The sequence below is a fragment of the Pogona vitticeps genome, chromosome 1 (assembly GCF_051106095.1).
Source record: "Pogona vitticeps strain Pit_001003342236 chromosome 1, PviZW2.1, whole genome shotgun sequence".
Classification (NCBI taxonomy): Eukaryota; Metazoa; Chordata; class Lepidosauria; order Squamata; family Agamidae; genus Pogona; species Pogona vitticeps.
Window position 1 is genome coordinate 260,825,196 of NC_135783.1, and position 15,284 is coordinate 260,840,479.

The 15,284-nt window shown below is 37.1% G+C and overlaps 1 protein-coding gene and 1 long non-coding RNA gene across 22 annotated transcripts in view; one reads left to right on the forward strand and one right to left on the reverse strand.

Annotated features, from left to right (window-relative positions):
- The window catches only part of PLEKHA7 (pleckstrin homology domain containing A7), a 221,859-nt gene that overhangs the window by 195,056 nt on the left and 11,519 nt on the right, over nucleotides 1-15,284 (forward strand). For 13 of the 21 annotated variants that reach the window (XM_020802935.3, XM_020802940.3, XM_020802943.3 and 10 more), the window contains 7 exons: nucleotides 140-248; nucleotides 1,510-1,745; nucleotides 2,185-2,373; nucleotides 2,848-2,962; nucleotides 4,766-4,845; nucleotides 5,856-6,056; nucleotides 14,798-14,950. In XM_020802935.3, the coding sequence (XP_020658594.3) occupies nucleotides 140-248; nucleotides 1,510-1,745; nucleotides 2,185-2,373; nucleotides 2,848-2,962; nucleotides 4,766-4,845; nucleotides 5,856-6,056; nucleotides 14,798-14,950 (1,083 nt within the window). The remainder of the gene's footprint in view (nucleotides 1-139; nucleotides 249-1,509; nucleotides 1,746-2,184; nucleotides 2,374-2,847; nucleotides 2,963-4,765; nucleotides 4,846-5,855; nucleotides 6,057-14,797; nucleotides 14,951-15,284) is intronic. The other 8 variants (XM_078383885.1, XM_020802937.3, XM_078383875.1 and 5 more) reach the window with 3 other exon arrangements.
- On the reverse strand, nucleotides 3,622-8,325 carry LOC110083982 (uncharacterized). Its single transcript, XR_012082421.2, has 2 exons — nucleotides 6,957-8,325; nucleotides 3,622-3,999 (listed from the first exon to the last, which is right to left on the reverse strand). It is a non-coding gene; the product is annotated as an uncharacterized LOC110083982 (long non-coding RNA).

A 15,284-nucleotide genomic window follows, 5' to 3' on the forward strand; every position in this document is an offset into this window, starting at 1 on the left:
TCACTACCCACTCTGCTGTTATGACTGAATGAATAAATACTTTAAGAACTGTCATTTCATACATGTATAACTAATGTTTATCTTTTCCTTCAATCTTCCCCCCCCCAAAAAAAATCATTCTACCTTTATTGATTAATAGGAGAAAGCTCAGATACAAAAAGATTTGTGGAGAATTGAAGATGTTACAGCTGGCCTAAGTGCTAACAAATCCAACTATAAAGTCATTATAGAATCTATAAAGAATCCAGGTAAGAAAAGTGTAATGGAGATATTTTTCAAAGTTTTGAAACATTAAAATATGTACTCAAATGTACAGATTTAAACTTGAATGAAAATTGACAAACACACTCATTTTCTTTAATTTTCTTTCTGGTGTATTTGACTACTGTATTTTTTGCTCCATAAGATGCACTTTTCCCTTCAAAAAAAGTAAGGTGAAAAGTCTGTGCGTCTTATGAAGAAAATACATTGCGTTTGGTTCCCTCTTGTGGTCAGTCTGATAATTACACCTTTTTTACAATGCTGATCTGGAAGGACGCTGCCTCAAGCTTGCTGGGACTAGGCAAAATGGTGGTGGCTTAACAGACCCCCCCCAGTACTGTACTCATTAGTAGCACTGATACTACAGAGCGTCCATAGCAGAGAGAGAGAGAGAGGAGAGCTCCACGGAGGAAGGGAGAAGACTCATCCAGGTACCGTAAATAACATAATACATAGGAATTCCTGGCTGGATTGCTGACTGGTGACATTAAGGGGCACACGAGGCATTGTTGGTGAAAAGTACGATTTGTTTCAGTTGCTCACTGAGTGAAAGGCTTTTAGTTCTTTTGAGATTTGTCATACTCTTCAAAGCAACCCACTCTAATGGTATCTTAAACCTGAATTTTTTATATTTTACACTGATGTATTGCGCCTTGGGGTATCTACTTCACTCCCCTAATGGTGAACATAATTCAAAATGTATTATATAAAGTAATAGACCTCCTCACGTGTGACCACCCTGCCTATAGAGATACCATACAACTTTATTACACTATTTGGTTCAGAATATTTTTTCTTGTTTTCCTCCTCTAAAAATTAGCTGCGTCTTATGCTGAGGTGCGTCTTATGGAACGAAAAATACAGTAATAGTATTCACATCACAAAATTTCCTTACTTCTAATTCTTGCGTTGTAATGGGTAATAGTCCTCCCCTTGTTAAAATGTACAGTATCTGTCTAAACAGACTGCTTTGTTTCATTCTTAACATTTACAACAAACACCAAGCCTATCTTTCATTAATAGTAACTTCTCACAGATTCTCATTAGTTTTTAAAAGTATAACCCATTTTTGTGTTCAGGTCACAAAGTTGCAATATTTTATATCTCTTGATTTCTTCATATACAGTTGAATAAATAATAAAATGTTGTGTGTAAATCTTAAATTCAGTTTTACATTGTGCATGACATAGGTGGATTCCTTAGTGTTTCTTATTTACATCTGATTGTAACTTATGTTCTGCTTTGCAGAAAGAAAAACAGTGCCTTCATTTTCAAAACCTCTGGTGCCTTCATCATCACCCACTTTCATGTCAGCAGACAGCAAACTTTCTACTCAGCAAAGTCCACCATCTAGTCCTGTCAAGCCTTCTCTGGAAGTCAGACTTTTCTCTCAGCCTTACACACAGCCTAGAATGTTCTCTCCATCACAACAAGTGAAAAAAGTTGAGCCTCCAATTCAGTCACCAATAAAATTAAAGCCAAAGGTAGTCTTGTAATTAGTGTTCTCAACTATATTGGAGAATGGTGGGGTTCTGTATAAAAAGCCCGATGCCAGTAGCTCCTTCTGGCTCTCTGTTCACCAAGAATATAAAGGAGTTGTTTGTGATGATTGCTTAACTTATCTGTTCAATACCTGCCTATTTTTGAAGGACTGTATAGGCTATAGGCCTGAATATAATGGCTAGTCTCAAGTAGAGGAGAATTGGATTCATAGAAGGTGATTTATCAGTTAGCACTTGAACCAGTGTGTGTACTCTGGTTGAGATTAGCAACTATGTTGAGGCCTTTTAGTTTAGATTGATGCATATTGCTTTCTATCATTTAAGCCAGTGGAATTGTATGTGACCATTTTGCATATATTAAAGTGATGGTCTTATGCAGCAGTAATTCTGAAATATATATTTGCCTTATAAACTGTACCAGGAAGATGAAGCACCACCAAGGCCCCCCCTCCCACAGTTGTACAGCCCAGATGACCACCCACCAGCCATCCCGCCTCTTCCCAGGGAAGCCACTGTCATCAGGCACACATCAGTAAGGGGCCTGAAACGTCAGTCAGATGAGAGAAAAAGAGACCGTGAACTAGGACAGTACGTGAATGGAGATTACAGGGTAAGCACTTAGCAGAGAACAAAAATAGCCAGTCACATTTGCTTATTGTTCTTGCTGTAAGTTGGATTTTTTTATTAAGGGAAATTCTTTTTTCTTCAGTTTCTTACAGGCTACTTAGAACTATTTCAGTTTTGACTTATGTAAGGAAGATTTTAGAAAACTTCCTTGAGTGTAGTTGTAAGTTAGCTTCTAGAAGATTTAGAAGTGAGAGATTTGTCTTGAAACATGTTGAGATGAGAACAACCCATTGGTGCAGCTGACTGTGATTTTCACAGCTGTTTCATAATCTAGTTTGTTGCTTTTGTTAAACACAGCCCCAGGCTTTGAAATGCATTTGTACTGCTTCAAACATTATTTTATCTCTAATATTATTATTCAAAATACAGTGAATACAAGGAAACAGTAATCTCTTAACAGTATACAGTTGTATCCAATGATTTTGCAGTCTCGTTAATCAAATTTTCATTCATGTAGGTAGAACTTCGCTCATACGTGAGTGAACCTGAATTGGCAACTATAGGTGATCTCAATCAGCCGTCCAGTGGCTATCTAGGTGTTGACACTAGATACCAAACATTACCTAGCAGAGGTGGGTCAAGAGACTGATGTAATTTATTGATTTCAGGACCCTTCTGATAATTGTTTACTTTCATTTGATTTATGGCTGTGTTGGTAAACCAGATTGTACTTTTAAGTTGGAGGTATCATAATCTACTCCTATCCTTAATAAATAAACCTTTTGTATATTCATTCCCGTATCAGACTAGATGATTTAGACTGTGATACCTAGGAAGCAGAGGTATCTCTGCTACATTCTAATAAATGTAGTTAAGCACAGCAAAGGTTGAATAAAACTATTTATATAGTTTAAATGTATAACATAAGACACTATGTGGAAGGCACAACAAAAAGCATTTTTGCAGTATCTTTTGAGGAAACCTTTTATCATGTGAGAGAACCTCCTCTTGGCTCCAACTGCAGAGCAAGAACATCCAAGATCATATTTTCTTTGCCGTCATACACAACTTCACCACATTTTCTATGTCTCTCCGCTGTGGCTGTCTTTATTATTCCAGTTTTTGAAAATGAGGGAGGAAACCACTAGCCGCCTAGAGTGGTCGAAATGACTAGATAGGCGGGGAATGAATGAATGAATGAATGAATGAATGAATAAATAAATAAATAAATAAATAAATAAATAAACAAACAAACAAACAAACAAACAAACACACTTTTTAAAATTGTTTCAACTAGACAAATTAAACCAATTTTTTAAATCGACCTTTGAACCCAGTTAAATTATTTTTCATCCAGTTTTTAATAAGATTTTTTCCCCATTCATACATTAATCTCACTTGTTCATCTTTGTTTTTGTTCAACTCCTTGCTATTGAAGTTTGCTATAAGCTTTATCAGTATGTACTGTCAGGTCATTTCCTACTTACGGCAACACAATGAATTAATGATTGTTACGAGGTCCTCTCATTAACAGCCTTGCTCAAGTCTTACAAACCATGGTTTCCTATATTGGGTCAATTCATCTCATATTGGTCTTCCTCTTTTCCTACTGCCTTCAAATTTCCACAGCACTGGTGTATTTTCCAATGAGTCTTGTATTATGCTGTGCCTGAAGAAGAATAAGCTCGGTTTAGTCATTTTAGTTTCTATTGTGAAAGTTCAAGGTTAATTTGCTGTTGAACCACTTATTTGTCATTTTGATGGTCCATGATATCCCTAAAACTTTCCTCCAACTACATTTCCAATGAATTGATTTTTTTCTGATCAGCTTTCTTCATTGTCCAGCTTTCACATACATAGAGTGTGAAATACAATCCAATAGTAAATTGAAGCTAAAACAGACCCATTGAATCAATAGAATTTACAGAGGAGTTGACTCACAAATCTCCACTGACTCAATGAACCTGTGGTTATGACTTACTACTAAATGAAAACAAAAATTAGGAATACATAGTTTAGGGTCCAGTGACATACCAAAAGCTAATTGCAGACTCCAACTATAAAACTGCTTGAAGTGAAAAACAATCAAAAAGTAATAAAAATTATATGAAATCTTTCAGGTAGGCTGCATTCAAATCATAATGAATGTTAGGACAGGACCACATGACCAGTATTCTTTTAATAAAAGAAATCCTATATCTCTTCCTGTTATGAATGGAGAAAGTGGTCACAAAACATAGAGCTAAAGCCAGTGTTATACCTACTTAGATCTATCAAAATAAATGGGTCTTAATTTAGTAGTGACTAAAAGCTTCATTGATTTCAGTGAGTCTATTCTAGATAGTTTTATCTTTAGATTTAGCCCCAGGATTTAGCTGGAATGCAGAAGGTGTTTTCTAATTATAGCTTTTCGTCCCTCTTTTTCTTTGTAAAAGGATTATCTGGCTCAACTTCCAGGCTCCATCAGACATCCCTAGTTTCATCTTATGCAACACTTCGTAGAGATGGTTCCAAGGTGACTTTGCACATTTATTTATGAATGCTAGTCATTTAAAATAATTTGATTTGTAGAAGTGTATTTCATTTTAACATTTTATGACACTATAGTTTAAGATAATTCACCCGGATGGATGATGCTGACTATTATTAGAAGTTTAACCCCAACATGAAATGGGCATGTGGCTATATATACAGTGGTGCCTCGCTAGACAGTTACCCCGCATGACAGTTTTTTCACTAGACATTGACTTTTTGCAATCGCTATAGCGATTTGCAAAACAGTGATTCCTATGGGGGAATTTCGCTGGACAATGTTTGGTCCCTGCTTCGCAAACCAATTTTCACTAGACAATTTTGACAGCTTCCTCCGCGCTCGCAAATGGGTGTTTTCAGGACCTAAGCTTCGCAAGACAGCTATTTCAACAGCTGATCGGCAGTTCGCAAAGTGGCTTTCCTATGGCCGATCTTCGCTAGACAACGATGATTCTTCCCCATTGGAACGCATTAAACAGGTTTCAATGCATTCCAATAGGGAAATGCTTTTCACTAGACAATGATTTTGCTAAACAGTGATTTCAGTGGAACAGATTATCATTGTCTAGCGAGGCACCACTGTACATACCTCTTTACCTTAATGTTTACAGCTATTGCAACTTCAGAATTTTTCAAAAATAATTCATTTGAAAAAATAAGGTGCTTCTAAATCATCAGAGTATGTCCAATTTGTTATTAAGAGGGAGGCCACATTCTGTTTCCCCATAATAATAATATTCCTCTTGCAAAACGTAGCCCATGTTTTTCTCTTGTCATTTCTCTTTCACAAACTACCTTTCTTAGTTTGATATATTTCCGAATCATACATTGAGAGAAGACAGAGGACAATAAATTATAGTCTTCAGCATTTACATTGCAAGAGTGTTAAGTTGGTAGCAATAGCCTAGCATGCATGGACTCTCATTTGGAGTCCTGGTATACATGAATACAAATATTAGTTATAATACATATTTTGTATGTCATGTTTAATAGGAGAGACCAAAGAGTGCCTTGGAACGTTTATATTCCGGAGACCACCAAAGAGGCAAGATGAGTGCTGAAGAACAGCTAGAAAGAATGAAGCGACATCAAAAGGCATTAGTTCGTGAACGCAAGAGAACTCTTGGCCAGGGAGAAAGACAGTCTGTCTCGTCACGATCATTCATCCGACCAGTTTCTGCAGACGTAGGCTCAGTATGTTAGATATGCCTTAAAGGGATTAGACTTAAAATATGATTTGTAGCTTCTCCAGTAAGCACTTTTATTTGGAGTGCATGACACCTTGTATTATTAAATTATATAGTGTTATAGCAGTTTCTGGAGTGTGAATAACAGAAAATGGCTTTTAATTTATAAGTAGTCACAGCTTAATGTAGCAGGTAGAGAAGTAAGTTGGCATTTTAAAAGCATAGCAAGAAAAGGCAAGACTTTTTTGGAATGCATTCAGATATGGATATTGGCTTGATCTTGGCTTTCTGTTCCCACCCCCTTGACTCAAGTTATATGAAACCAAGATGAGTTTGTTTATTTTTCTGCTTGCAGCATAAAAAGAATGACCCCATAGATGATGATACCGTTTCCCTGAAAATAGGACCTAACCTGGAAATAAGCCCTAGTGTGATTTTTCAGGATGCTTGTAATATAAGCCCTACCCCAAAAATAAGCCCTATTGTGCAGTATTGTGCAGCAACCAGAAGATGACATGACTATAAAATAAAACATCCCCTAAAAATAAGCCCTAATGCATTTTTGGAGCAAAACAATATAAGACCCTGTCTTATTTTCAGGGAAACACAGTAGGTCAAGCATAGAGATATATATATTGCAAGTTTAGTAAATTTAGTATATTATAGTAGCTATGTTCTGTCAAAGAGTTTTTAAATAGCATTTGACAAATTTTATATATTAACTACTAAACATAGAAGCAAATTTAACAGATGTTTATACACCTGCTTCCATCCCTTTATAATTTATGCTTAAGATGTCTAGAATAGGCTAGCAAAATTCTGTATTCATGTAGGAAAAATAAATTACTTCAAAGGTGAAATAATTAATGAGGTAGAAACCTTAAGGTGATTCATTTTCGGTACTTACCAAAGCAGTCCTTACTGATATGGTAGAATTTTCATCCAAGGAGTTCCTATGATGCAAAGAAGTGATGTGCATATGCAGGATGTCACCAGCTAGTTCTGCCACAGTAGCCTTCATTGCCAAAACAGAGAGGCTGTATTTTTTTAAAAAAATTAGCAATAGTAACTATTTGTAACCAAGTGACGCTCTCAATGTATGCTTTGTTCATATGTGTTTTGTGTCTTTTGACCACAAACATCCTGTTTAGGATCGGGGTGCCATGCTCCTGTCTTGAATGTGTTTAAGTAGAAGTACTATAACAATTTCTTTCAATGGAATTTACTTCCAGTATTTGGCCTCAATCTAGTGTACAGCTAAGTGCTTGTAAAGTGTTTGAAATCTGGAACTTTCAGCGTTCACTGTACATTTTCCAAGCAATTCTATCAGTGCTTCCTTCTCTGGGATATAGCTAATGTGAGCATAGGTCCAAAACAGAAAGAAGAAAAGAGAGTCAATTATAAATTGAAGGACTGTATTAGTCAGTGTAGGATTTTAATCTGAATCACAGCCATCAGAAATTAGAAAACAAAACCTAAACATAATTTCTTAAAATAGGATTAGTTTACAGCCGATATATTTAGGAGTGTGAGCAATTCCAGAAGAGTAAGTATACCAGTCTGTTGCAACAAAAACTTATAAATATATTGTGATATAAGCTTTTGTGGACCAAAGCCAAACTAAAAAAACATGTCTGTAATATATTTAATGTAGCAGATTTCTTAAAATGCACATATCAGCTGCTTGTGTGTGAGAGAAAGTGAGAAGGGAGAAGGTGGAAGAGTGCAGAAGGAAAAGTACCAGAGATACAATGATTACTTGGCAGGTTTTTTTGATCCTGGAAACTTTTTACATTTAATCCCAGCAGGAAATTCCTCTGGGATCCCCACAGAGACCAGGAGATTTCCTGAAACAGCAAAAGGGACAAATGTTGAACACCAGTGTTTTGCTTTGTTTTGCTTTGCTGTTCTTGTTGATATTCTTTGTGAGGTTAAGTTTTATTGTCCAGCACTGAATGTACTTGAAATATTATCTGCCACAGGATTTTCAAACGTTTGTTGTTCTTGTCAGATTTGGACTCTTTCACTTCTATTATTATTAATTTTTATTCATTTCCCATTGGGTGAGGGAAGATCATAGGGAAGGGGATTTGGAACAAGGTACTGGGGTAAAGTCCTGCGAAAGACAGGACTAGATGAATCCCAGGCCAGAATTGATTGCCGGAAGAAATATCAACAACCTCAGATATGCAGATGATACCACTGTGATGGCAGAAAGTGAGGAGGAATTACATATCTCTTAATGAGGGTGAAAGAGGAGAGCGCAAAAAAAAAAATGGTCTGAAGCTCAACATCAAAAAAACTAAGATCATGGCCACTGGTCCCATCACCTCCTGGCAAATAGAAGGGGAAGAGATGGAGGCAGTGACAGGTTTTAGTTTCTTGGACTTCATGATCACTGCAGATGATGAGAACAGCCACGAAATCAAATATGCCTGCTTCTTGGGAGGAAAGCGATGACAAAGCTAGACAGCATCTTGAAAAGCGAAGACATCACCTTGCCGACAAAGGTCCGCTTAGCCAAAGCTATGGTTTTTCCAGTAGCCATGTATGGAAGTGAGAGCTGGACCATGCCAAAGAATTGATGTTTTTGAATTGTGGTGCTGGAGGAGACTATTGAGAGTCCCCTGGACTGCAAAGAGAACAAACCTATCAATTCTAAAGGAAATCAACCCTGAGTGCTCACTGGAAGGACAGATCCTGAAGCTGAGGCTCCAATACTTTGACCGTCTCATGAGAAGACTCCCTGGAAAAGACCCTAATGTTGGGAAAGTATGAAGGGAAGAGGAGAAGGGGATGACAGAGAACAAAACGGATGGACAGTGTCATTGAAACTACTAACATGAATTTGACCCAACTTGGAGAGGCAGTGGAAGACAGGAGGGCCTGGTGTGCTCTGGTCCATGGGGTCATGAAGAGTTGGACACGACTTAACAACTAAACAACAACAACTGGAGTAAATAAAAGAATACAGAATGTGATAGAGAACAATATATATCATTATTACTTTTACCTATATGCCTTCTTAGCATATAGGTAAAAATAATAATGAATGTTTTTCTAAGGCTTTAAGATCTACAATTATATTTTATGTTTTCTTTCTTATAATCTTAATCCATTCATGTTCTCATCTCTCATCCAATTATACAAAGGTTCCCATTTTTCCTAGTGTCAACAGTTTCTATGTCTTTTAATACTTCTGTTAAAATATCCATCTCTGCAGCTTCAATTTTTTCTCCTGTTAAGTCCTGGATAGTGAGTTTCAAATGCTTCTTTTAATCAGCCAATGAGGCTCCCGTGTAACAGCCAGACATTGACAAGAGCCACAAAGAAGCACAAATAATCCTGCAGAGAATACTTCATACACAAGTGGCACAAGACTGTCATACTCAATCTTACATAGGAAATTGGTGGGAAGAGCAAACACACTTACTTTTTGAAGTCAAGACAACAAGGCAGACAGATAATATAATCATACATTCAAAATGTGATGTAATGCAATATAGTATACTAAAACAGCAAACAGAACCCTAGAATACAGGAAGAGTCAGGAGAAAAAGACCCATTATTTTTATTTGAGTGGGTTTGGCTCTGCAAAATGTAGATCATCACAGCCTTCAGTGTTTGCTGTTTTGTTCTCAGTTGCCAAGTAATGACCCATAATGACCGATGCTTAGGTAATCTGATTGATGCTCTTGATACTGCTTGCAAGGTGAGATTTATCTTGGTGTTGATAAGGAATGCCATTCATTCCTATGTGCTGCCTAAGGAAATATGCACAGGATTTCACAGGAAGAAACGGGACACTTTGTTGGAGGGACGAAAAAAGGAAGAAAACCCCATAGAAAGCTATAAGACTGAGAAACATCTTGCTTCTCCCTCCCTCCCACCAGCTTTAAACTAATCCAAGGATTTGTTGAATGTCACATTTGCTAATGGATTCTAGTTTGGTGACTTCATACTGAAATTTCATTTTGAAATCTTCCTGTTATAGCCTTGTTTTGCACAGAGACTCAGCCTGGTGATCTCCTAATTGTATTGGACAGCAGAGAGGGGAGTGAAGTTAAACACAGTTGGAAGATTCTGAGTTGGGATGGCTGCTCTGCAGGCTGTTGCAAGGGACTGAAATGCTTCACTTGTTTTTGAGTGTATTGTCTGCTTTGTTCCCATATATTCTGTATGAAGACTGGCTTGTTTGGCTGTTGTGGATTATAAAATGGCATTGCTAGCAGGTTATGGCATATAGAGATCAATTTTGAAGTGTGACTGAACACATTCTTGATGGAATGACTGGTATATTTTGGTTTCATGCTGATATTACTTGCATCATCAAGTATCTACACCAAGCTTCCTTTCCTCTCTCAGGCTTTGACTTGTCATTCTGGTTTTGCTTACAGAGAGCCCATCTCCAGTCTTGAGAAACAATGAGCCACTTTAACAGTATGCAGCAAACAGAAATATATACCTACTTTGTTTTCATGTTTGCTCCATGCTGATTTAATCTTGTATTCATTTTATTTCATTTCTATATTCTCTTCTACTGCAAGTGCTGTGACACACCTACAGGAGACACAACCTTTTGGCTTCACTGTTTTAAAAGCAAGTGTACAATATTTTGCTTTCTCTCCATTCTTACAGTGAGCTCTGGTCCATGAAAGCTTATGTAACAGAACATTTGTTAGTCTTCAAGATGTCACATGCCTCGTTGTTGTTCAGGATAATGGTATAACATTGAAGGATTTACACTATCACTGCAACATTAATATTTTATTTTATTTTATTCTCTTTTTGGTGCACTAGAACTATAGAAACCTCATCATTTGCCTAATTCATTGCACAAGGTCTCTTGCTTTTAGAGTTATCACTCATCACACATGCTGGCTTTCTCGTTGTTTTTAAGAGTTTTAATTATTTGAAACAATTTCTAACTAGACTACTCAGTTTCTGCCAGGCTTAATTGCATTTTAGTAGTTTTGTGTTTAATTGCTGATGATATTTTTATTTTATTTTATTTTCCAGGGTGGCCTTTATCCTTTTTGTTTATTTTGAATAGCTTAGTTGCACTAATTTGCAATTCATAGATGAGTCATTAACTTACTAAATATATATATTATTTTTATGGACCTGGTGCATTCAGATTTATATATCTGCAGTCTCACTTTTAAGTAGTACAACATTTCTAGGAGTAAAGTCCTGCCATATTCATATTTTTAAGTGGCAAATTAAACGCTGATTTTTAAAAGGTGTATGGCTCACATACATACTTATTTCTAATGCGGACATTTCATAATTTTTAAAAAATTTTAATGAAGAACTTTGCATATTTGCATGCCATATTGGTCTATATTCCTGCTGTAAAGAATAAACATGGCCCAGTATGGCCCAGAGGAAATGTTTCCTGGAGATCTTTTCCTTGCATAATCAAAGGGCTCCAGTGCACAAAAAGTAATGTTTGATAGCACAATTTACAGCACGACAATAATTTAATGGCCAAAATGGTAAACCATGAAATATGTAATTGGTGTGCACAGTTTATATCATTGCCTACATTATATGTGTAAATCTACTTTTAATACAATGCACTGATATATTTTTAAGAGATCAATTTTTAAATGTAGTATGACATTAAAATGTTGAGCAAAATACATGGATTTGTCATTTAATTCTGATGTAATAGACTCCGTACCAACACCAATAAACATGCTTCCTAATACTGAACTCATGTTTTTCTTAGAGTATAAATTTAATTTAGTTTTAATATTGTGTCTGTATGATGTGTGTTCTTGCAATCAGGCCTGGTTTGAATATTGAGTAGTTATCTGGTTATAGTGCTTTTAAATATGAAGAAGATTGTATTGTTCTTCTTGGGGGAAAATTCTTTTTTATAGTCTTCTAGTTTTTGTTTGAGCAGCACCTGTCTTTAAATTAAGCAACTTTTATATTACTGAAAATCCAAATGTTTTGGATGTTTCGAGTTAAAATCAAGAGCTTGTGCATGAATGCTTCCCCCACCCCCTGCCCCAAACACTCTCTCAGTTGGATTCAGACTGGTTGACTGTGAACAAGCAATTTTTCTTTGACAAGTGGGAGGAATAGAGATAGAGTGTAAGTTCCTGCTGGAAGAAGTGGGAGAAGACAATTTCTTCTGATTCCTCCTGTATCTGCATTTGCCATCATCCATGTCCCACTGTATCTCCTGGCCCTTCAAGGCACTTTTATAGATGACTGCAGGATGAAGGAGGCTTAGGGAGAAATCACCTCCCCCTTCTTGTTTTATTAGGAATATTCTATCTGTGGAAGAGGAATTCTGAATCCAACCCAATACTGAGCCACTAGTTTGAAAAGCAGTGAATGAAATCCAGTAGTAAGTTGCAACGAGCCTAAACCTATTGAATCCATGGAACATACACAGGTATGGACTCACCAGATCTCCACCAACTCTATGGAGTAGTTGTGACTTACTGCTGGATTTTCAGCAATGCCTTGTGCTGTATAATTTCAAATACGGTGCAATAACACATTCTCTCTCACCAGCAATGTTACTTATCTGAGAGGAGTATATATCATTAAAAGTATTGGAGAGAGTACTTTTACTATCTTTGTTTTACCATCTTTTAATACTATATGATCAGATACAGTGTTTCAATAAATCGTATATTATGTAAAAAAAAAGCTGTGGTATTGCATAAGAACATACAGTCAAGTTATTCTGTGAATCTTAAAGACTGGAATTGAGACAGTAGGGATTGTCATGGAGACCTACATACCTATGTGCCAAGATTCACTTTATTTCTCCTTGGAAAAGCAGCCCCTTCAGCTTGTCATGGTCTACTTTGGAAGCACCCTCAGTCCAAAAGACTTGCCATGTGTCAGGATGAGAAGGCTGCTGGAGCGATGCAGCTCCAAGGCAGTAGCTTCATGTCTCTTTGGGTTGTAGGCTGTAGGCTGAAAATGTATATTCCACTGAGTGGGAACACAGGTGACATATCTTCCTATTTGTACTTCAGAAATGCCTGTATTCCATTCAAGCTGTCTTTTATTTTGTAACAAAATCTGTCTGATATGTCTGAAAATACCTGGCTGTTGGATAAGTGGGTCAGAATACACAGTGTTCAGTAATCAATCATTCTTAAAAACACCTAAAGCACACACGGTCTGTGAATGACTATGAAGTGCTTATTATATTAAGGGATATTATGAAAACATCACAGCTGTTATTATTCAAATTTAGTGGACAGTTTTTGGACCACGTGATTTGTGGAGCACATCTAGAAACCAAACATACTATTAGAGCATTTAAAAAATGTTACTTTCTGGTTCATAATTCGTGAAAGTGGCTTAACAGAATGACAGGTTCCTTTCTCTGGATGGTGGACCTACATGGGGTACTCATTCTCTTAAACCAGCAGTTAACTATAGCATCCCTCAAGCCTATAAGAGCTTTTAAAAAAACACTCTGGGCAGGGCAAATCTCACTTTCCAGTCCTAAACGGTTGCACACGAACACGGGCCCTATGGATGTCAATAGGACTTACTTTCAGCTAACTGGACATAGAAGTGAGGTGCAGGTAAACTGGGGCTAGGAACTTTCCTGCCACAAGTCTGTCTACTGTCTCCTTTTATCAAAGGGAACTAGCTCAGACTTTCTTTGAAGCACACCTTTTTACTGCAAAAAATAAAATACACTTTTTACAGTTAGTTCTTTATTTTATTTTATTTCATTTTATTAGTTTAAGCATATGTGGCCCGTGGCCAGTGCTTCTGCCTGAAAATATGGCTCAGGTCTCCACACATGTAATGTTCAGACCACAAGCACAGAGTTTAAGTAATGGCTGTCTCATTCCCATTCTCTGCAGTCATGTTGTTCTGTACCAGTGTAGATAATCTCATGATGACTTATAGCCATAAGATATAAAAAAGTGTAGGTAGTGAATGCTAAGGTGTCACCCACAAGTATTTCATCTATCCTCGTGAGCAGCTGGATGCATTACCTCCTCCAATATCTCTTTAATATATACTTATGCATCCTTAATTAAAGGGAAGGAAAGAAGGAATCCCATAGCATCTCTTTGCAACTTGTTCTGTTGTGAGTGATTTTCAGTAACTAGCTTGGTCAGCTCTTTCAAAAACAGTCTAGAGAGCTTTACGTTTCCCCTGCCCCAATACTGATGCTGATTGATCTGTAAAGCAAATATTACTTTAGCATTTAGATTCTAAACCTAAATTGTAGAAATAGTTATGTGGCTATGTTAGTAATGATGCATTCCATCCACAAATGCCATATTTGGGGAGATATGCTTCTTTTCATTTTTTGCTTCAATTTTTAAAGAATTATCCTAATCTAGAGTTTCATCATTTTATTTCCCCATTCAATTTTTAGAAATTGGTAAAATTGAAAGTTTAAATGTATTGGATCCCTTCTAGCTCTCTTTAGGGATTATCTTTAGATTTATTTATTGTGATGATCAATTACTTCATCTATGGCCCCTGATATTTAAGGTGAAAGATTAACACCAGTCTATTTACTGATAGCATTTTTGCTGAGATTAGATTGCCCTCTGCTGGTTGGAGAGAATGAGAATTCCATCAAGGATAAGCCATCAAAGCTAATATCCAGAAGCAAATGTTATGGTAAGTCCTAATTTCCCCTTTCTTCAGTCTGGTATTGGTGGCAATGGGAGTGGACATTTCTGAATCATTCAGTAGTCAAAATAGTCAAGTCTGTAACTGTTTCCTATCTATTACTAGTGGAAACGAGAGCAAGAATTTGACTTGCAGCTGCTGGAAAGAACAGTACGCACAGAACAAAAGGAGGAAAATAGTTGGTTAAGAATTGAGCCTGTACGTGTGATGGAAGGAGACCTTGAACCTCAAGATTATAACCTGGATATTAGCAGAGAGGTAAGACTGGTTGGCACTTTTGCTTGTTTATTATACAGTGATGCCTCGCTTAACGATTGGTTCGTTTAATGAAGAATTCGCTTAGCGGTGGCTTTTTTGGAGCGATCTTGCGCTCCATTTAATGATGTTCCCTATGGGCGATTTTCTTTTAGCGATGTTGGGAGCAGCCGGGCTGCGGGGAAGGAAGGCTGAAGCCGATCTGAGCTTTCCCCCCCACCGGGAGGCTTTTCCGAAAGCACTGCGCTCGATGGGGGGGGAGATAGGTTCAGCTTCAGCCTTCCTTCCCCACAGCCCGGCTCCTCCCAAAGGGCTGCCCCGATTGTGCTTGCAGCAG